Source organism: Agelaius phoeniceus, chromosome 4 (genome assembly GCF_051311805.1).
Source record: "Agelaius phoeniceus isolate bAgePho1 chromosome 4, bAgePho1.hap1, whole genome shotgun sequence".
NCBI lineage: Eukaryota > Metazoa > Chordata > Aves > Passeriformes > Icteridae > Agelaius > Agelaius phoeniceus.
The window spans coordinates 1,500,493-1,522,303 of NC_135268.1; the positions used below are offsets into that span (position 1 = coordinate 1,500,493).

The window sequence follows — 21,811 nt, forward strand, 5'->3', positions numbered from 1 at the left end:
AATGCCATTTTTATCCTCAGTGCTCCTTTATTCACTATAAACTTGTCATTTTTCATTGCATAATGTTTGTCTATGTCATTAACTCCAGTCAGACACATAACCAAACACAGCACAATGTTGCTCAGCCCCCTGTCATTTTCTGATCCTTTATAAAATGTTAATGCTCCAGAATATTTATATTGTTAATCAAATGGTGGTGGTAACAGATTTAAAGTCATGACTGCACTTGAGCACAGTTCATTGCTCAGAACTTATGAGGTCACTGGAGTCCTATTGAGCAATCAATTCTGTTCAGTTCCAGCTGTAAATTCTTAGCAGCTGTGAAGTGCCCATTTCATACTACAAATAAATATATTCTAGCTCCTCGTTTGCATGATTCAAAGTCAGAAAAATAGAATTGATATTGCTGCTTCTTCCTTACCTTCTCATATCCTCCTTTATGTGCAGATTTATTAGTTCTTTAGGAACATGGAAAGAGAGGGTAGTCTCAGCCATCTGCTCCCGGATCCGCATCCACTTGTTGTCAGAAGTAGGGAATCTATATAACTTACAAACGGGGTTTCTCAACACTGCAAAGAGCAAAAACAATATCATCGCTTTAATGCGGTTATATGACTACCAAATTTTATGACAATCACCCGCAAAATTATTATATTATTTTCCCCCTAGCTTACAAAATTAATTTTAGAACCATCAGAATTCTATTAAAAACAATTAATTTTTATTTCGTTTTTATACCAGCATGTGGAGAGCAAAGTATTACTAGTACATCAATAAATCACATTTTACCAGCAGAGTAGGTAACTTTTGAATTTAGGTCTTCAAAGTAGTGAGAATGTAAATCAGACTCTCTTTTCTTACATTTAAGCTGAAGTTAGGGAAAACAGAGAGCACAAATGAACAGTGAACTCAATACAGTCACCACCATAGCTTGCCAGCACCACTCACAATTCCAATAAATTGCACAGGACTCAGAGTTCAGCTGCATCTGCCCCTTGACATGCACACACAAGTCATTAATACAAATGGAAGGTGTGCTTCTACATTAAAGGAAACTTGACCTTTGACCATATTAGAGTTACCTTGATCATTGATGTGGTCAAGACACTGCCACTACAGAGAAATAAATATAACAGCCCTGTCAATATGCTACATACACTGTTTTCAGATCTCTATTGCAATGTGACATAAGAAAATCACATTTCTTTGTATTTGGAAGATTATGTTTAAAACCCATCACATTTTTTATTTTATAGTTTTCATGTGTTGGCTACATTTCCATTCAGATCTTAAAACGATGCCATATCATCTACTCTCTCCTTCCCATCATTCTATTTTATTTTTTTACCCTGCTCTTATTTTCCAGAAAGAGCAAAAAGGGGAAAAGCTGAGGAAGAAAAAGTTCTGTTTCACTAGTTTGATAAGCTTACTTGGAGACAAACTATTGTCATTTAACACACATGTCCACAATATCTTAACTTGGAATGAGTTTGGAGAGCCATCCAAATCCACTGCTACCTTTCTGCCAAGCCTTCTGGAAAAAGCTGCCTTCCAGCAGGCTCCCACTGCTCAGCCACTGAGTGGTCTGTAACTCAGAGGAATACATTCCCCATGTGTGCTGCAGGCAAACTGCTGCTGTCAAGTGACAGCTACTAACAGACATTTCAATTCAAAACTCCCCGACACCATTAATGTTTAGGTAGTCTGATTTATAGAGAATTAAAAATAAAAGGTACCCAAACTGACTTGTCTATCTAAGCAATCAGGATTTTTAACAAAAAATCCTTTAGGAAAGGCCTAAAAGAAGACCAGAGATTTAAATATATTGCTAATAAACCCATTGCTTGCAACTCAAAGAAAGGAGCAATGTTTAAGTGGTTGTACTGCTCCACATTCCCATCACTCTACTGAGATGTATTTCATCAGTAGTCTTTGATGAAAAACTATTGTTGGATTATGCCCTTTTCTGATCCAGTGATGGAGCAACTGAGTTTTAAAAAACTTTTATTCTATTTTCCATCTCTCGTGAAGGGTTATTATACAGATGTTATAATTTACGCCTTTACAATCAGAAGCCAACTATTTCTTAATTACAGTACATTATAAGCATTTCTTGCCATTTTATAGTCATTTTATAAGCCTTTTTAGAGTAATTTTGCCTTTAGTTCTTAGTGATTTTACTTTCAAAAACTAAATTTTCACTCAGTATTGTGAAATAAGCGAAAGAGATGCTTAATTTCTCTGACATACTAAAAAGACCAATTTTTCTTTACTACTAATACCCAAAAAATCTCAATGTTGAAACATTTTTTTCCACACACTTTTAGAGTTTAAGGATTCTCACCACACAGATTTAATTAGAGAAAAAAAAACCATCTCCAAGTCCTGTGCCTATGACCAACTTTCACCAAGTGTTCAGGCTTTATTACATCACTTGGTTAAATGTGGCAATGCGTGTTTCCTGCCATCCTTCTCTTCTGCTGAGATCCTTTTCATCAATGAAATCAGTCTCATCAATAATATTAACAGTTTCTGACAATTCACAAAGCTGATGTATGGCACCAATCATCTGCCATTAACAAGGCAGGGAATGCAAATTTTCAAATGTCAGGGAGACCTCAGGAAACCAAGGGCTAATTCAGGTCTGGCCTTAAACAGAAAACTGCCAAACCAGATGATAATTTTGAGTTGGTATTGCTTTTTTCTGTTGTGCCCCCTGATCAGTGTATTACCTGGACATTTTAAATGATGATGCCCCAGACACAAGAGATTCTTTATTTTACCTTTTTATATCTACTTCCTAAGGAGTTTATCAAGTTTATTTTTTCCAAGAGCAGCCCTTAAATTCACACTCAGAATCTACTACACTGAAAAATACACATTAATCTGTGAGAACCTAATGCAAATATGTACCTGAAAAATCTCTTTCCTCCCATCTGCCAATGTTACTACCATCACAAAGAAAAAACAAACCCCAGAAAACCCATCACAACTGCAGCAAGGGACAAAGAACACTAAAAACATGGATTCAAAGTTGTGACTTTTATTGTTGCCAGAATTATTAAACTCCTCTCCAGGTACTAGCTTAATTTTCAGGTCTTTGATTCAGGTCTGAATTTTCAGATGGGGATAAGTGCAAGTGTGTTGTAAGTTTTTTTAAATGGTCAAATCATATCTCCGTGGGTTTAAGAAAATTGCATTTACAAAGTCAAAAAAAGCCTGGGAATGTTTCTCAAATAATCCCAATATGCAGTATTGCTAAAGCTTAAGATTGCCAATAAAAGCTGTGTAGTACTTGATGTTTTCCTTATAAACAGAACTACTTAAGGCATGCAACTCCATAAAAATCTCAGAACTATCTTCCCCTCCAATTGCAACAATTAATTTCTAATTATAACAAGTTGTCTAGAACCAAATTCTAGAGGGCATGTACAATAAGAAGGGCAAAACTAGAACTGGTTTTTATAAAAAGTAGGGATTAAAATGAGTGGAAGTTTCATAAAGATAATCCTTCCTGTATTTAGACAGTGATCATGAGAGGCATTAAAGAAAACCCAAAATCCACATGAACTGCAGTGGTTAAAAAAGAGAAAACTCTGTTTTAAAAGCTTTTCTCTACAGCATCAAGCCTAAAAGTCAATGCCATATATTTACCCATCCATATTTTTGGACATTCTCATTTTTTAATATGAAGACCTCTGTACTTTTTATTCCATGCAATATCCTTCACATTGCTTCCCCTGAAAGTACAATAAAAAATAATAAAAGATTGAATACTCTGGTTTTATTTTCATTCCCTATTGAACATAGATCAAAGCACATCACTATCATATATTAATTTGGTAACAGTGTTCCTATTTATATCTTTCTTTGTAGCATAGGAATATGATGTGTATTACCTCAGGAATAATAATTACAGCTTTCTTAATTTTGCTTAATTTCAATTACTTTCATTATATTTCTTTTAATTTAGAATGCAATTTGTTTACATGTAAACAACTGGCAAACTCTCCAGCATTATAAATAAATAATTGAATTTTGAGATGTAAATTCAATCTCTGGAGGTATAGACGGAATAGTGATAAGGCTCTGAAATACATTGCTTATTCCCACTCACTCAATAAGCATCTCATAACTCACTGGAGGGCTGAGAGTTCCCTATCCTAAGATTTAAATTTCAGAAGAATGCCAGCATGCTTCTGTACCTACAAGTTTAAGGATTCACAGAGGCTTTTTTTTTCAGTTTCATCATTTTGAAGGCCTGATAAACAAAAAGAAACAGAAAGTACCAGAAAGCTTTACAACAGCATACACATGTACTAAATATGAATGTACATGGAAAACATACTGTTCTGGGGGTAGTTCTGTATGAACACAGCAGGGAAAGCAGTGCAGGCACTGTTGATGTTATCAGGTTTCCTGACACTTCTGCACAGGTATCCATAGGAGAAATCCAGTCTGTATCCAGGCAACACAGAGAGCCTTAATCCACAGGAAGCCCAGTCATGGAGGTATGCTGGGCAAGAAGTCTGATGGGTTGGGGAAAGAGGCTGACAGTATAAAAGGAGAGCTAAAATTTTTCTAAGAAAAGAAATGAGGAATTCAATAAAAAGGGTAGGACTGACAAAACCTGGAATCAGTGCCTGGTGTCAGCAGGAAAGTGGAGGTGATGCTGCATGAGCAGAGAAAGTCACAAATACAGGAAACAGACTGAAGACTAATTATTTATCCAAAAAAAACTTCCTGTGAGTGCAAACTCTTTCCAATATCCTGCATGCTGTCATTTCTTGCATATGCACCTCTTTCCCCTCAATTCTTTAAAAAAAGCCTGACAACCCAAAAAATTACCAAAAAAAAAAAAAAAGCTCTTCATGACATGTTTGACTTTATAAACCCTAGTAGTGTTGGGTGGGCTTTGGTTTTATATTGTGTTTGTATATGACAGTAAAAAATGTGGAAACGCTGTCTAGATACACCAGAGAATCACATGGAAATATTCTTGAGAAATTGATTGAGACTTCAATATTCCCAAAACTGACATCTACCTTGGAAGTTCCAACAAAACACATGCACAACCTACAGCATTTTTCTACACAAAAGAAGTCAACAAAAAGCCCCAATCAAACCTATACAACAAGTAGAAAAAAATCAGTTGTGAATCACTATCGTCCTCTGACAGAAATGTCATTTCTTCAAGTCTCACTCATCTGGATGACATACAGAATCAGAATCAAAGAACTGCACTGGGTTAGATCAAATCCTTCCACTGGCCCCTGTACCTTGTGTCCAAGGAAAGCCATAAATATATACCTGGAGACACAAGATACCCTCTGTGCCCCCAGCTATTTCCAGTTCAGGAATTTCTGGAGCCAGATGTAGTTCCAGCACATTCAGAAATTCTATATTAACATCTTTCTCACTTTGAATTGATGAAAATAAATGGTATTGCTCTAGAACATACTTTTTCTGATTCTGATCTAATCTCAACAACTCACAGAAAAAAAATACAGTATTCAAATATATATGGAAGAACCTAATTTTTGGCAGTTTTTAGTGCTTCCTTCAGACTGCAAAGCTGATTCAGAAAGTCTGCCATATCAGAGAAGTCAGATGAAAAAGTTTCAGGAAAGATTTTAAAAAGTTGTAAAAGTTTGGTAACATTCCTCAACCTCAACTGTATGTAGCAAACACAGAATTCTTGACAGTGCTGTGGTTTTAGATGACCCATATAACTTATTTGTGACATTGTTATTGCAGGGTAATAGAGATTCATAAACTTGGGCTAATAAAAGTTTTATGGCGCAGCATATCAGCATGTAATATTTCTCAGCATAATGAAAGAAAAACAGATCTAGTTTAACACCATGCACTCAAGCCCAAGCTGACCTAGAATTGAGAATGCCTTGCCAACAGCTCCCTTCATTCTAGGACAGATAGTTTCCAGATCAATCTGAAACTGCCACTTCATCAGTTATGAGAGAGATTGATTGTCCTGGGTATTCACTTGCAAATAATGCATAATTATTTGTCAGAATGCCATGCAATGACATGACAGAAGCTCATGGTGTTAATTCCATGCCCATGGAAGTCACTGACAGTCTGATTTTCAGTCACTGAAAATCACTGAACAGTAAAGATGCAGGAGATGGAGATTTCAGCACTGCTTCAGAGAGCGTAATTGACACCCCTTTATTCAAATCTCTCAGTGCAATGATAACGCCAAACATGTATAAAACACTAAAATATTGAACTTAAACATCTCTGCAGCATTTCAAGAGACATTTATGAGCTCTGCCACAAATCTGTGTGATTTCTTCAGGACCAGATGTAGAGTTGCCAGAGCTGTCTCTTACAGATATTGGAATTCTTACCTGCATTTAGGGAAGGCAGGTTGTCTTTCCCACTTATGCCTTCAGTGGCTGTACACTCACGAACCAGTGCACACTGCAAAAGAAATACAACCACAAATGTGACACATTCAGGGGGTCTGAGATAAAGCCATGGCAGGTTATAAAAGGTAGGCTGAAAACCATGAGTGATAATAATATAAACTTCCAAAGTCTTACTTATAATTTACATTTTTATCTTTATATTTCTGTTCCAAGATACTGTAACACAATCAGAATTACAGCCAACAAAATGAAAAAATATGATCAGATGTTCCATAAGAAAACAGAAATGTTTCCTACCAGTATTATGGCAGAAATGTTGAGAGATAGTAATAGTTTAGTTTAACAATAAAAATATTATTATTTATTTACTTACTTTATTATAAAAATAAGGCACTTTAGTTTAAAACCATTTTTGACAAGTTCTGTGCTTTCAAAGAGGTTTCTTTAGACAAAGCAGTTTTCACATGCCCAGTGCAAGAACACACTTCATTAATTTTTAAACAAGGGAAAAGCAGGAAGCACAAAAAAGTCCTTAAAATGTGCTCAGATTTTGTGATTCAAGTAATTTGTTATGTAAGTGAATTGGAATATTGCTTTGATAAGATTAGTGCATAAAAGTACAAAAAGTTCATGGAAAAATCAAGCAGTGTAGCCCTGCACATAATATTTGTAATGCTGCTCCTACCCCCATCCAGAAAACAAATGGGAGTCTCTAAAGATCATAGGGAGCTCTGTTCCTAGGGCTTCCCCAGCTCCTAGAAGCTCAGTGGAGAACATGAGGCAGAGAGCAGCACATGATGTATTCTCTACCAGGTGATATCTGAAAATGAATTTAACCATCACCTTCCTCTTGTGTGAGCAATTCCTGCACGTAGTTCATCTAAAACTGAGCAAACCCAGTTCAAAACTTATTTATTTTTTTATTAATTCAATGACTCATCATTCTCACAATTGCATCCTCACTATCAACATATAAACCAAGACTGTGTTGCAACTGATGTGTACAAACCAAGGACTCCTTTAAAGACCACAGAAAATACATCGGTCATGAGTCTGGTCTCTCTTTACAAGTATTAGGAACCCCTAGGAAGATGCTATTAAAGCCTTCTGTGTCCCCCAGGCCCAACAGAGCTCATTAACTACATCTCCAATAACTGCAAGGAGTCTCATTCCACATTTTGCAGTGGAAGAAAAGCAAAATAAAAGAGAAGGCTGAAAAAACAGCTCATGTTGCCCATATTGTGCAAGTTTTACAGCACAGCTTTGTGAAATCAGGAAGATTTCACAGCATTTGTTGGCTTTTTGGAACTGGTCACACTCATCTACTGTTGTAAAAAGGCACTGAAGTTCAATGCAGTGAAAAAAAAGTGTGAAATTTACCCTCAGAATTTGACAGAAAAGCAGACTGATTTTGCTGTGCCGAAAAGATATTGAAAATAATGTCCTCGGCTCAAAAAATAGTCTTATATGTAAGTTCCAAAAAAAAAATTTCTGCATTCCCTGTAGCAATATTTCCTTTTACTCAGGAAGAACAGAACACACCATAATGTTAAGCAGTAAACTGTCATATTAGGGCTGCAAAAAGTGCTCCCATTGAATGCAGATGATGAACCTGCCCCTTTGCAAGGGAATTTACCTCTTCTTTGCTTTGCCTGTCTATCATTCTTCCCAGCTTTTCACTATTTGGGGCACAGATTGCACATAAAAATCAACATAAACAGGACTTCAAGGGCAGAAACCAGAGCAACTATCCAAGGGAAAAAGAAGCTGTATTTATGGCATCTCTCTGGACAGTTTTTATCAGAAGTGATCAAATATATTCAGCTGAGATAAAAATAAGCTATTTTTTTCTTCAAGAAGGAAAGGGCCTAGGAAACTCAGGTTAGAATATTACTCTGTACATCATTTTCATGAGTTTGGTTTTTTTTTTGTTGAGGGAGATAAGTTTACACAGTACTTTGTCCAGAAATTTTGTTTTAAGTTCATAACCCAATTTGGTAATTGGTATTTCAGACATCTGGTACAACAGATCATTCTAATTAAGTTTGTGCAATAAACTGAGTTTCTACCTTTTGATCCTGAGTATCTGCTGTGATGTGGTCTGTTTCCCCCTCATCTAGCTCTCCCATCTTCATAAGATTGACTTCAATGGTACCAACTGTCTTTCCACCATCAGATGTTCTGGAAAAAAAAAACCAACCCATGACACTGGGTCACTTGCAGCATCAAATTCTCTCAATTAGAATAACATCAGTAAATATTTAGTGCCCTCTCCATTCTGTAAAGTGCAGTCACCGTTACTGAGCTGGTTATTTACCATCACAAGCCAAATGTTAATAACCATGAGGCAACTTCTTCAGGACAATCAAAGTTTTCATCACAAAACTGAGGACAGCTAAGTGCTAGAAATGGTGCATGAATCCATGAACACTGCCAAGTCTTCATTCTAGACCTTATCCTCTTTGTGGACCATTGGATAAAGGGCTGTGACACTGCACCAATATTCCACTTAGGGCCTGCAATCCCAATGCAGAGTACATGGCTTTGTTTCCTAACAATCTGCAAAGAAAGGACATGGTGTATTAATAAAATCCCTGCAAAACCAAAACAGGGAAACTGATCTGAGTATCACGTTTCCCTTTGTAATCCCTCCACAGAGAAATTATTCAGAATCCATCCCATTTCTTGAACTATATGGGAATGATAGTATAGTTACAGGTGAATTCCTTTATTATCATCCCCATCAATAGTTTACTTTCAATTAATCAAAACCAAATAACAATTCAGATGTACATCACCAAGAGAAGAGCATTGTTGACTACCTTTTGGAAGAAACAAGGGTTTAAACTCCTGAAAGATACCAAATGCTTTTTCAGCTTGCACTGGCAGCACAGCACCAAGTTGATCTCCCCTGGCTTATTCTGAACAGCTAGATTTTTTTTTGGAGAGGAAGGAAAGAAGAGTAACTGATAGTTTCATAATAATGAGGAAAGGGTAGCAAATGGCACCAAGCAAAAAGAGGCAAAAAGGAAATGATGAGACTAAGTTCAGCACAATTACAAAAACACAGCGAGGAAGGAGAATCAAAACAAATATGTGTGAGGCAATGCTGTGTATTTTCTGAGCAGTGGAAATGAAGAGTGATGAATCAGGAAAAAAGAATACATAGAAAAGTTCAATGTCATAAAATCATAAAACCACAGAATTATTGAATATGCTGAGTTGAAAGGGACCCATTAGAGTAAACAAGTTCAACTCCTACAGTAGAATCTCAAAAAATAGTTACCCCCAAGCTTTCAAATTAAATAATTATTTTCCTTGAAAACCATTAGGCTTTACTATGCCCTCAGTAGAATACACTCATCCTGCAACTATACAAATCTGGTCTTCTGTAAAACCTTGCAAAATAAACATAACTCTTCATATTTTACATGTGAAAAACTTAATCTGCTCTAAGCCAAATTAATTACTGACAATAAAGAGACTATTAAAAATGAACCAGTTCCAGATAGTTTTGCAATTGAAGAAGCCTATATTAATTTAAAAAGTACCCAGAAGAAAAGTAGTAAGGGTTCAGTGTCCAAATTGTGCTTATGAGCAGAAATATGTAATAATTTTCAAAGGGCCTTCTGAATGAAGAACTTTCCCCTGAGCTGCTACAGCCTTGTGGTTTGACTTCTCTTCTCCTTCTTGTGTCAAACCAGCACCCAAACTGGGCTCTGTCAACAAAAGCACTACAGCATTCCCAAGCAGAAAGGGAATATAGCAGATGTCAGCAAATCACTTATCTTTAAAAGCCAAAGTGTGTGGGTTTAAGACTGAAAATTTTTCAGCAGCTTAAGGTGTTCTGATCAAAGTGTCAAGCAAATAAACTGATCCAAGCCAGTAAGGCCTGTTGCTCCAGTAAAATGGAAATGCTAACTACACTTTCTCATCCTTGTCTCTTGTTCTTTAGAATCCTCAATATTGCCCTTGGTGCTATTATTAAAAGCTTGGCCTCAGTATGACAGTGAGCACAGCACTGTTTGCCTGCACGAGGAGCAATATGTATTTTGTATGGGTTTAAAAACAGTGATTGATCTAATTTCACTTCTATATATTCTTTTATTATTATTTTCTTCTCAGATTCACTCCTGTTCTGGTCTAATACATATTTAATATTACAATCTGTTACATGTGTTACCTGTTAGAGAAGGTAATGCAACACAATAAAACTAAACAGTGGGACTGTTTGCATTGTAGCTGCACTTCCTTCTCCAGTTCTCATCTCCCCACACAGAAATATGAAGACACAATTTAACAAAAAAGCCAACAACAACAAAACCAACAAATCCCAAAACCAAAGTTTCTTCTGAATGCTACAGGCATACAAATCAACAAAGAGCTCTATAAATGCCCAGGGCAAAACTGCTGTGAGCAGTGTCAGAATGTGATTTTAAAACACCACCAGTGCTTGACAGTCTTCAGCTACTTGAAAACATGCATTTTAAACTTTCCAGCAATATCATGAGATTAAAATTTCATTTGAAAGAAAATTAAAAAAAGGAAACAGAAGTGATGCAGTGGGAAAAATAAGAAAAGCTTAGTGATCATACTTTAGTAGGATAAAACCCTGTATAATTTTACTTTGCACTAACAGTACTGAGCACACACACACACGTTATGTACACACTTCATGTCCTTTGCCTGCAGAGATATAAAAAATCTCACATATACACACCATTTAACACAGCATCAGATAAAGAATTAATTGGTTTTAGGACATTCACAATGCATTAGAATGAGATCAGCTTATTTGCTGTAGTTCAATAAAGCTGAGAAGGACACTCTGCACTCACATGGTGCAGTGAAGATGATCCCTGCATCAAACTGCTTTCAGTGATGAGTGAGGAGACACTATATCCCCACAAAACAAAGACTGCACCTTGACAACCTACTTAGGGTGAGTTGGGATGGGGGATATTGCCAAGAGAATAAAATCAGTATCAACATAAGAAGCCCATACATGGGACAAAATCCACCTGGCTCATGGAGCTGGAAATTTGCTGCTATTTTTTAGCACCCTGGCACAAGGATCAGCCATCATCTGATACCTGCCAGCAGAGCACCTGCATTTGAAATAGATTTCTCTACTATCCCAAGTCCTCAAGGATCCCCAGGTCAGTATTAGTTCCCTCAAATGTGAGGGAAGGAGATAGCCAGTAACACCATGAGCAGCAGGAATTTGTGCCCACCTTACTACTTCTGGCCATAAAATGTTGACCAAGGCATGCAGAGAGAAAAAAGGTAACAAGCTAGTGATGGTAAAGTAAGTGAACAAGATGGACTGAGAACAGCAGTCATTTCCCTCCAATAGTGACCTCATCAAGTCTCATTACTACATGCTGAATATGCAAATTTAGGCCTGCTAATTGGTTCCTACGGCCATACACCTTTCATCCAAAAAAAAGAAAAATATTCCATAACACAAAGGAAAAAAGGAAGCAGACTTCACATCTGCATGGCAGTGTTAATTATAAAAGACAAAATGACTGCCTGAAAAGCAAACTGCATGACTGAGTCTGGCAGGCAGCCCCTTTCTCCAGTATATAATACACAATAAATGCTATTAGCAAAGGCTAACCTATAGATTGTCATAAAATTAATTTCTCTGCTGGTATAATATATTTTGATATATCCAAGCACAAAAGTACTGTACTTACAGAAAAATGTTTATCTGTGAATTCACAGTGAAGCCTATTACAGTAATCAATACTGGTTTTAAACAAGTCCACTGTAAATAAAATTCTGTTGCATTCTAAGATAAATAAACAAAATTTTGCAATGCTCAGTTCCTTCTGTTCTCATTATTTCAATGTATAGTTGATTAAGTTTCATGTCAGAACACATTTCACCTCAATGGTATTGGAGATTCACCTGACTTATAAAGTCAAGCTGTTGTTCACCAGCTTCCTGAGGTGGATGATACAACATGAAGCAGCCAAGAAACAATTTCAGGAGGGAGACCAAGTACAACTAGTTGTAGACAGATAACTATGGAAATTTACTAGGGAAAGGCAGCTAAATATATAAAATTTTGTAGTCATCATTTGCTAGGGAAGTTATACTAAGTACATAAATGACTGCAGAAATTACTGTGCAGCTTTCCAATTCTCTCTAGTTAGTTAAACTTTGAGAATATTACTACTACCAAAGTGCAGTTACATGTTTTATGACCCACTGAACTACAAGCTGTTAGGAGGGTGGGAAATTAGGAGGAGTTTTTGGCAAAAATAGCTAGGTTTATCTCCTTTCTTTAAAGAAAGTTTAGTCCTGTCCAAGATTAATGAAAAGACGACAACTAAAATTAAATAGCTAGACAGATACTGTCCAAGAGCTGAAGCACTGAGACATGATTAAAGAAGTCTGTATAGTACATGACTGACGGACATACAGAGACACAACCTCCCAGACAATCTGTTGTTGGGAGTTGGGTTTTCTCTGTTCTTTCCTTATTACCCGTAGAATTTCTTCCATTGAATTGCTAAGAAACACAGAGCTAAGTGGTTGAGATGGGCAGGGAGGGGCAACTCTTTTAGTTTTTGGGAGTTCGGGGAGGGGCAGAGATACTGCGAGAATGGGGGCAGATAAAAATAAATGGAATTGGGAGCAGATAAAAAGAGATGGAGTTGGGGGCAGCCTCTCTGTCACTGCTGGGCTTTGTGGGAGGACGGTCTGACCTGTGACTTGGGGAAGGAGTTCACTGCCACCACCATAACCCAGCAGGAACATTTCTGTTACTGGGCCCCTCATCCCCCTGCCCTGCCAGGACACCCCGCAGGTTCCAGTTATTGCCGTAGAGTTTTGAGACATTCTCACCCACTGGCCCGGGATTTCTGCTCATCCTGTGTTACAGCCTGCTGCTTCTGAGAGCCCTGCTAGATCGGCTGCCCTAGATCGGGTTCTAGGGTGGAGCAAAGCCGCTCTTCCATCCCCTCCCGTCTGGGCCCAGCCGCCATGGCCGCGTCCTCCCTGAGGCTGCGCCACAGCGCCCCCTGCGGCCCCGCGGGGATCCCCGCGCCCGCCCTGCGCAGCGGGAGCCGCCAGCGCCCCTGCCGGCCGTGCCCGGAACTGCCCCGGAGCGGAGCGCGCCGCAGCCGGAGGCCGGCACCGGGTTCCTGGCTCTGTTATTGGTGATACCGAGGTTGTTGCTGTTTGTTTGCTTTACTATGCACACTAGTAGAGAACTGTTATTCCTATTCCCATATCTTTGCCCGAGAGCCCCTTAATTTCAAAATTCTAATAGTTCGGAGGGAGGGGGTTTACATTATCCATTCCAAGGAAGGCTTTTCTGCCTTCCCTAGCAGATACCTGTCTTGTAAAACCAAGAGATCTGTGTAATTCATGCCCTCCCTCTTAGTCCGTCTTTGTTTAGTTCCACTGCTATGGAGCTCCTTGTCACAGAGGCCAAAGGATCAGAGCGGTACTGACACCACCCCGGTTTGACAGTGACGGACCCTGCTCACACTTTCGTCAGTGCCTTAAGAGAAGCATGTCAGACAGATGCACCTTATTTTTGCAGAGAACACAAGACAGCACTACTGTCTTTTTCCTTTGCTGCTTCTTACGTGTAACTAAGTGAAAATCATATCAAAATTGCCGAAGCTAAAGAGGCCCTTCCTGGTAACAGGCAAACTACGACCACAGGGAAAGGGGCTAATGGAAGCACTGATTGCTAGCTCTTGGCAAAAAGCCATAGAGCTCAACTAAGAAAAAACAAAACAAACCAAAACCCCAGCATATTATACTGTTCTTAACAGAAAGGCATGGTAAAAGATCCTCTAAACTTAAAAATTAAATCTTCTAAAAAAAAAAAATCTGCTTTTATTGCTAAATTAGCAGCCAGTCTACCTATACCTTATTTAGAAAGGAAAAAAAAATGCATGATTTTATTTTTTTCATCAGACACACTATATCATGTAGTCAATATTGAGAAATGTTCTCCTACTGAAAAACGCTTTTGTTGCATTCAGCAGCCCATTCATCATCACAACTGTATGAGAAAGCTGGAAGCAAGTGACATTGCATTATCATTGCAAAATGAAACACGCAAGTCTATAGAAAATGTCTCTCTTCTTATAAATTCCATATTGGAAACTGCAATCCCATGTCTCTAGTAACTAAATCCCTCTGCCAACATCTGTTTTGTACACTGAAGTAATTCTACAAATCAACCTTTTTGTGTTTTGATGATTAGCTACAGGTGCACAGATCTACCAGAAACATTCAGCCACCAGTTTAGGATACCTTTGGAGGAGAAAGAACAACGGAGAAGAAAGGACAATGGAGAAGAAAGGACAATCAAAATAAAAACATCTTTTGCAGAGGTTTTGTAACTTGTGTCCCTAATCACTATGAGGGCACAATGGCAGGAAAACAGAAAAGTAGAGCACAGTGTGTCAACAGTAAGAACTTGTAGACACATGCCAGCTCTCCACAAAACAACAGAAAAATACAAGAATGTTCCTTTGAAAACACTTTTATATTGTTACATTGTACCTCAGAAAGACAATGGAAAAACATAACTAAAAAAAAGGAAAACAAAAAGAAAACTCAGTTAAAAATTAAGCAGGTTCTATAATTACACCCATCTTTACGGGGCACACCACAGAGCTATTTCCGGGCCCTTAAATCTCCACTTTAAATCTAACAATGGAGTATCTCAATCACAGGCATGCCCTGATAAACTCCTATCCAAAGAATATCAACAAGAATTAAATAGAATTTCATGCTCTGACAAGTCCCTTGATATATCCTCTATCCTCCTGAGAGGTACTAACACTGCAGGGTGATTAGAGGAAAGCAAGCTTAAATTAGTAGACTGCTCTGGTTAAATTGCCATCAAAGAAATGTGGATAATTTCTACTGACTTTCTGCTGCTCAACAGTCATAATCAGAAAACAATCCCACTTTTGAAAGGTTAGGATGTTTTTCTTGAAAAAATATCCAACTGACTAAACCCTACCATTTAATGTGTCTGCAAATTAATTTAATTGGTATATTTGTCTTTTAGTGTTAGCTGAACAAAGAGGACAACCAAGACTAAAAGTATTAATTAAAACCAAATTTTTCATCTATTTCTTACAAGTTTTCCATCTTAACTTTTTCATTATAAATTGGATGGCTGAGATACAAAATATTTACTCTGAAACTGAAGCTTTCCATTCTGTCAATTACTGTGCCACCTGTTGGAGACAATCTTTCAGATCAAATTTTCAATATGCCAGTTAGGGAAACAAAATTTATCCCAAAGAGCTAAAGACAACTTGAATTCCTGTAAGAATAGATTGTTACAATCACTAAGCTGGAATTCATTTACCCAGCCATCGATTCCCATAGGGAACAGTCAGTTCACATTTTATCTAATTGAATTTTTTTGTGGACAAAGTTATCTTCTTGTCAGGCGTGGCATTTTCTGTTTGGGAGAAATTAAAATCAAAGTATTTTGTTAAGTTTGCCCTGCAAACTACACACTCATATACAACTGATCTTGTTGAAAGAGGAAAGCAGGTGCCAAAATACTTCAAGAAGGTTCCATTCCTAAAAATCTCTGAATGGGTCATCACTTTGTTCCTGAAACCAAATTAAGGCTGTCTTCCTGTGCTCAGGGTAACAAATGTAACACAGCTTTCTCACAGCACAGGCATAACATATCCTGGTGTCTCAGTTCTCCCAGTCACAGCTTCTTTCCTCCCCAAATGCTGCCTTTGCAAACACACGGAGTTTGAGCAGTAGCTCTGTGAAGTTTAACTGTACCTTGCCAGTAGTCCCAAATAAGCCTCCACTGTACTTGCAAAAATCAGCTCAACAAAAGCCCTGAACTGTATAAAGTCCAATGAATTTATTCTGAAAATCACTGTCTAAAAGGTTGCCCCTCACCTTCAAAGGTTTTGATTAGTATCTTCATTTTTCTTAAGCCATGCAAGACAGTATCAGGGGTGATAAATGATTTTTTTTCTCTGCAGTGCACAGCTTTAAGATGTATCTGCTCAGCCCAGCCCCAGGTTTGAACATTGTCTCTGACCCTTCTGCAGCTCTGTACTCTGTCACTGATTAGAGTTCTACGTCACACCCCCCTACAATTTCAGTATGGCTGTATATAACAATAACAATGCCACAAGCATTTTCACATGGGAGACACCTTCAATAATTAGGACCACCTTCTTTAAACATGCCTAAAAATCCCCATACATTGCTAATTCTTTAAACCACACACACCAAACAAAACTGAGAATCTTATGCTCCTTTCTAAAGGAAACTCTGAATGAATATTCCCTATGCCAAGTTCTCTGCAATTCTTCCATAGGTTATCATAGTATAAAATGACCTTTTCTAATCTGGCACCTGGGAAGCTCCAGGTTATAGGGTTGATCTTTCATTTTGGTGTTTAATTTTGAATTTGTACATGGCAGAATTAGAAGCACTTCAAGTTGTCATCTAATATACCTGATGGAACACGGAGTTTAAAACACAGTCAAACAGCAATCATAGAACTGTATAGGCTGGAAAAGACCTTTAAGAGCATTGAGTCCAACCAGAAATCCAGCACTGCCAAGTCCACCATTTAACCACGTTCCTCAGGGCCACATCTACAAGTCTTATAAATAGCTCCAGGGATGGTGACCACCCTCTTCCCTGGGCAGCCTGTTCCAGTGCTTGACATCCCCTCATGTGAAGAATTTTTTTCATGATATCCAATCTAAACCTCACCTGGTGCCTCAACCTGGGGCCACTTCCACTTGTCCTCTTACTTGCTACCTCTTGGGAGAAGAGACCAACCCACACTTCACAACATCTCCTTTCAGTTAATTGTAGAGGGTGACAGGGTCTCCACTGAGCCTCCTTTTCTCCAGGATAAACACTGCCAGCTCCCTCAGCCGTTCCTCATCTGACTAGTGCTGCAGACCCTTCCCTATATCTTTGATGCCATTCTTTGGATGAGAAATGCCAAAGGTTGGTAATTAGAAAAACCATGATTTACAACAGAGGGAAACACTTACCTGAGGGTAAGGGTCAACTGTTGCTCCTTTGACTTTACCAGATCACCTACTCTAAAAGTTGCACAGCCCAGGAAGCTTCGCTAGAAATCAAAGCAGAAAGAAAAGATAACATATTCATTCGGTTTTGTTACTGCTTTTGGTCTCACACTTGAAAATCTTTCTTTGGTATCAAGAAAAATATTGCATTTCTATATAAGAGTTTGATACTAATCCTCTAGAATTTTTTTTGTGCAGCATGATTATCAGTAAACTGTTAAAAACTTTGGTTTTATGGGCAGGAACCTTTCTTTTTTCCATTAAGAACAGTCTAACAACCTGACAAAATAACAGGTTGTAAGATGTGCAGCCACAGGAAGATTTGCATTCAGTACAAGTATTTGCATTTTGCATCTATTTCTTCCTATTTTTCTAATTTCTGGATTACAAGAAGTGCTAAGTTTCCAGTGTTTTACCAAAGTTGTTCTTGCTATGGTTTTTCCTCAAGCCATTGGCACTACCATCCATGTATTCAAAATATGAATGTATATGCTAGGAAGGCATTCTTAAATTGAGTTCAGCACAAGTTTATTAATAGAAATGTTTTATTTCTCTAGTTCTTGGCAATGTTTCAAGTAGTGTTTTCCTCTATTTCCATTGTAAGGTGAACCTATTCACTGCACTAAAATTGCAGAGAAATGTGGTAATGCAACTAGAAGGCCTAAAGTTAAATTGGGCTACACCACTGTGTCTTTTTCTTCTATAAAAATCACTCTTCACACATAAAAAAAATAGAAAGAGGAAAAAAGGGTTAAATCTTCTTTTGCACTTTGGCTATTTTTTAACCTCTGCTCATATCCTGCTGAAATCCCATTTTGTCAACTTGGCCAGCAGTAGTATTCTTGCCTTAGGAACAATGGGCAAGAAACTAACAGCCATCTTCTATCAATTTATCTTTCAAATATACAACACAATATCACTTGCTCTAAGTAAATTGTAAGAAGATCACGACATTATGTTTAATTTTTAGCAATAAAACAATAAGAAGGGCACAAAGTTTGGTTTTTATTACATAACACTAAGTTTACTGTTGGAATGGCAAATTAGAATTCCAGGCTAAATTATATACATTCTGGGATATACAAATGAAAGAAGAATCGAGTTGCTCTGAGTCAACAGAGGCTGCCTACAGAGAGCAATGTTCTCTTCAAGGAAAACAGAAAAGAATTTGTCACTGCTGGGAAGAGTAACTTCCTCTGGTTAAAAAAACCCCTTCAGCCTGCTTTCTTTCAGGAAGGCCAGCAGGATGCTGAGTGTTTGAAGGCAAACAATAAAGCTCTACACTAAGGTAAGTTTTCTTCCATATACAACGTACAGTTCAAAAACCAATTCTGAAATTAGGCAAGCACCAACAGTGCAGTTAGTAAACTGCAAAGTGCAGGTCTGCAGTTCAGTAAACTGAGTCATGAGGTATGGCTTCTTCCCATCAATGGCACAGGCTTACATTTCCTAAGCAGCACGTAAGCAGCAAAGGAAAAAAGACACAAATTCAGAGTCTAGGGAAGGCTGGAAAAACATTGGATTTGGGAAGTGATGAACAGGAAGAAAGGAAGAAAAATAATACAGCCACACAAGCAAAGATCACAGTTAGCTTTCAATGCCAAAATGAAAGGCACTTCTACAAAAAAGACATCCAGGTGCAACACAGGGTGATGCACAGCCTTGCTGGGGTGAACACACAAATGGTTCTGTCTTCCTTTAGATGACCCAGCATGAGGGTGTTTCTGCACTAAAACTCTGTGGTCACACATTTAGCCCAGATTATTTATCTTCCTCCAAGAGCATATCCTTCTTCACACTGTAAGAATGCATTCCACAGCACTGTGTCTCTACAGCAGCCTTTATTCTGGCATTTCATGACATTTGGGTGTTTGTATTTGAAACCTGACCGTTTGGAAAGGGGAAGAGGGGTGTTTGGAATGAAACTGATATAAGGTTTGGTCACCTGGGGCTTCTTTCTGCAGCAAAACAGAACCATAAATAGATTTAAGAATCCTAAGTCAGAATCCTCAAGTGACCAGGGCCAAGAGACAACTACACTGCTCTCTCACAAAGTCAAAGAGCTTTGGTCATTGTACCCACTAAACATGTCTGAGTGTCAGATCTACTTCTCCTGTGTCATGAAATTAAAGGTGAATGAATTTATTGGCTTAAAATGTTCTGCTTAGTTCTCTGTTTCATATTTTTATGCTTATTTAGAAAAAAAGAAATACTTTGCTTGACAACACAGAGCTATGTGCAAAATGAAATAAAATTTTAAATGATCCCATGACCCAAATTAAGAGAGTTATGCTAATGTTCAAGGGGTCTAATATCAAACTGGAGAATACTTTTTCTATACTGATTTAGATACCAATAGTCCACTCTGGGGCCTGAACTGGCAGTCTACAAACCAATTTAACTTTGCCCACATCACTTGGAAAGGCTTCAAAAGTAGGCTTTAAACAAAATTAGTGCTGTAATGCTAATTGCAGAGTAACGTTCCTCTGGAATTTTGCTAGTGTTCTAGACACAACAATAAATCTTAAGATACCTGCCTTGAGTAGTTTGATGAATAATCTCAACTAGCCAAAGAGAAAAGTCTCTATAATAGCTATATGAAAAGCTAAATCACATTGATTATTTCACTTAGATTGAACTTGCTGCCAAGCTACAGGTTTTTCAAACACTAGCTGAAGTCTTGAAAACTATGCCAAGGAAGCCCTAGTAAGGCAGAAAAGTCAACACCTTAGGCTAAAAAATTTAAACCTCCAGGTATTTTACATGTTTGCAGACAGATCTGACACCTGCACCAGGTGGTCTTGGTTCTTTTATTCAGCTCTAGCAGGACCAACCTTTCCACCAGGAGTCCATCTTGTCTACGAGGTTTTAGCCCTCTGAGAAAAATACTTCCCAATACCTTTGTCAAATGCTCTGTAGATCGACACATAAAAATGAGTCCTCTGTATGTTGCCAGTTTAACTTCTGACAACACAAACCAAAGGCAACTCCTGGTGCAGAATGTTTGACACCCTGCACACTAAGAGCAGAAGGGGACAGCCCAGGCTTCTTGAGGCCAATGCCCTTCCAGACTCTCAATCTCATCCAGACTGCCTGTATGATATTAGCAAGCACTCTATGTGGTTGTGCTTGTCTCAGGATAGCTTCAGTTGAAAAAGATTTTCAAAAATATGTGAATGGGATTACATCGATCCATGAGACTACCGCTCCTGCCTTGATTATTTTATTCATTTAACCAAAAAGTTTTGCTATTAAAAAAGCTTTTCAGCTCCTGTTCATCACTGAGTGTTTGTGCCTGCCAATGAGATGGAAAAAAAAAAAAAATCAATTACTGAAAATAATTGCTTACCCCAACATCTGCTCTTGGTTCCTTGTGATCAGGTAGGACACTGGTGCGGACCTGAGAGAAGGGAGGGGAAAAAAAAGATAAAATCATTATATTTTTTGTTGCTGCTTTCCAAATTAGAATGAAAGAAGTGCTCATGGCCTTTCCTTCCTCATATTTTTGACATTCTGGAGATAAATTTAAATGGAGCTATATACATATAAATAATTTATAACAACTAGTAATTTAAGCATGATATTTACTGGTTCCCATAAAGAAAGTCTCTTACCACTGTTCTTTTATCATTCTGAACTCTCCTGAGTCTCTAAAGGGAGAAAAGCTGTGTTCAGTAGTTCTTTTTCTAAAAGGAGATTTTTTTTGCTGCAACTTGAGTGACAGAATACTTCATCTAGAGGTGTTATCTGGAAACAAAACTTGCAGCCTCAAGTGAAAAGAGCACAGTACATCGAGAAGTATTTTCTCCAAGTAAGTACTTGCCTTTGCCAGCTGATCTGCAGCAGAAATCCTGATCCACAGCCTCAGTGTATGACCCTGCTTCCTTCAGACACTTGCTAAGCATCTCTGAGGTGAGAGATGTTTGTAGGCATTCAGAGAAGGAAAGCCTCTATATTCTCCCCCACACGGGACCTCCTGTTGTCCCTGTATTTTCAGCAAGGTGGAGCTACCCCTGTACTCAACTGCCTTCATTTCACAAGAGCAAGTATGGGATAATCTGACTTCCTTTTCTGTATTTCCCAAAATATAGTACAGGTTGGTGTTTGGGTGTGTCTTCAGTGTCTCTATAATTTTATTGTTGAGTGGCGGTTGAGAACAGACAACGGATTAAACAGCAAAAATTAGATAGAAAATGTATAAGAAAACCTCTGTGACATCCCTGATGGCCTGCCTGGGCCAAAACCAGCCCTCTGGAATGATTTGCTGTTAAAAGCAATGCACAAGGGAGAATACACTGAGCATGCACATCTATTTAATTACCTAGCCTAAATAACAGATAGTCA

At 38.1% G+C, this 21,811-nt stretch overlaps 1 protein-coding gene across 8 annotated transcripts in view; it reads right to left on the reverse strand.

The window, feature by feature from the left end:
- Positions 1–21,811, reverse strand: part of INPP4B (inositol polyphosphate-4-phosphatase type II B) — a 289,342-nt gene that overhangs the window by 98,284 nt on the left and 169,247 nt on the right. For all 8 annotated transcript variants that reach the window (XM_054632668.2, XM_054632667.2, XM_077176707.1 and 5 more), the window contains 5 exons: positions 20,817–20,867; positions 17,432–17,511; positions 8,462–8,573; positions 6,372–6,444; positions 422–569 (listed from right to left, as the gene is read on the reverse strand). In XM_054632668.2, coding sequence (XP_054488643.2) covers positions 422–569; positions 6,372–6,444; positions 8,462–8,573; positions 17,432–17,511; positions 20,817–20,867 — 464 coding nt within the window. The remainder of the gene's footprint in view (positions 1–421; positions 570–6,371; positions 6,445–8,461; positions 8,574–17,431; positions 17,512–20,816; positions 20,868–21,811) is intronic.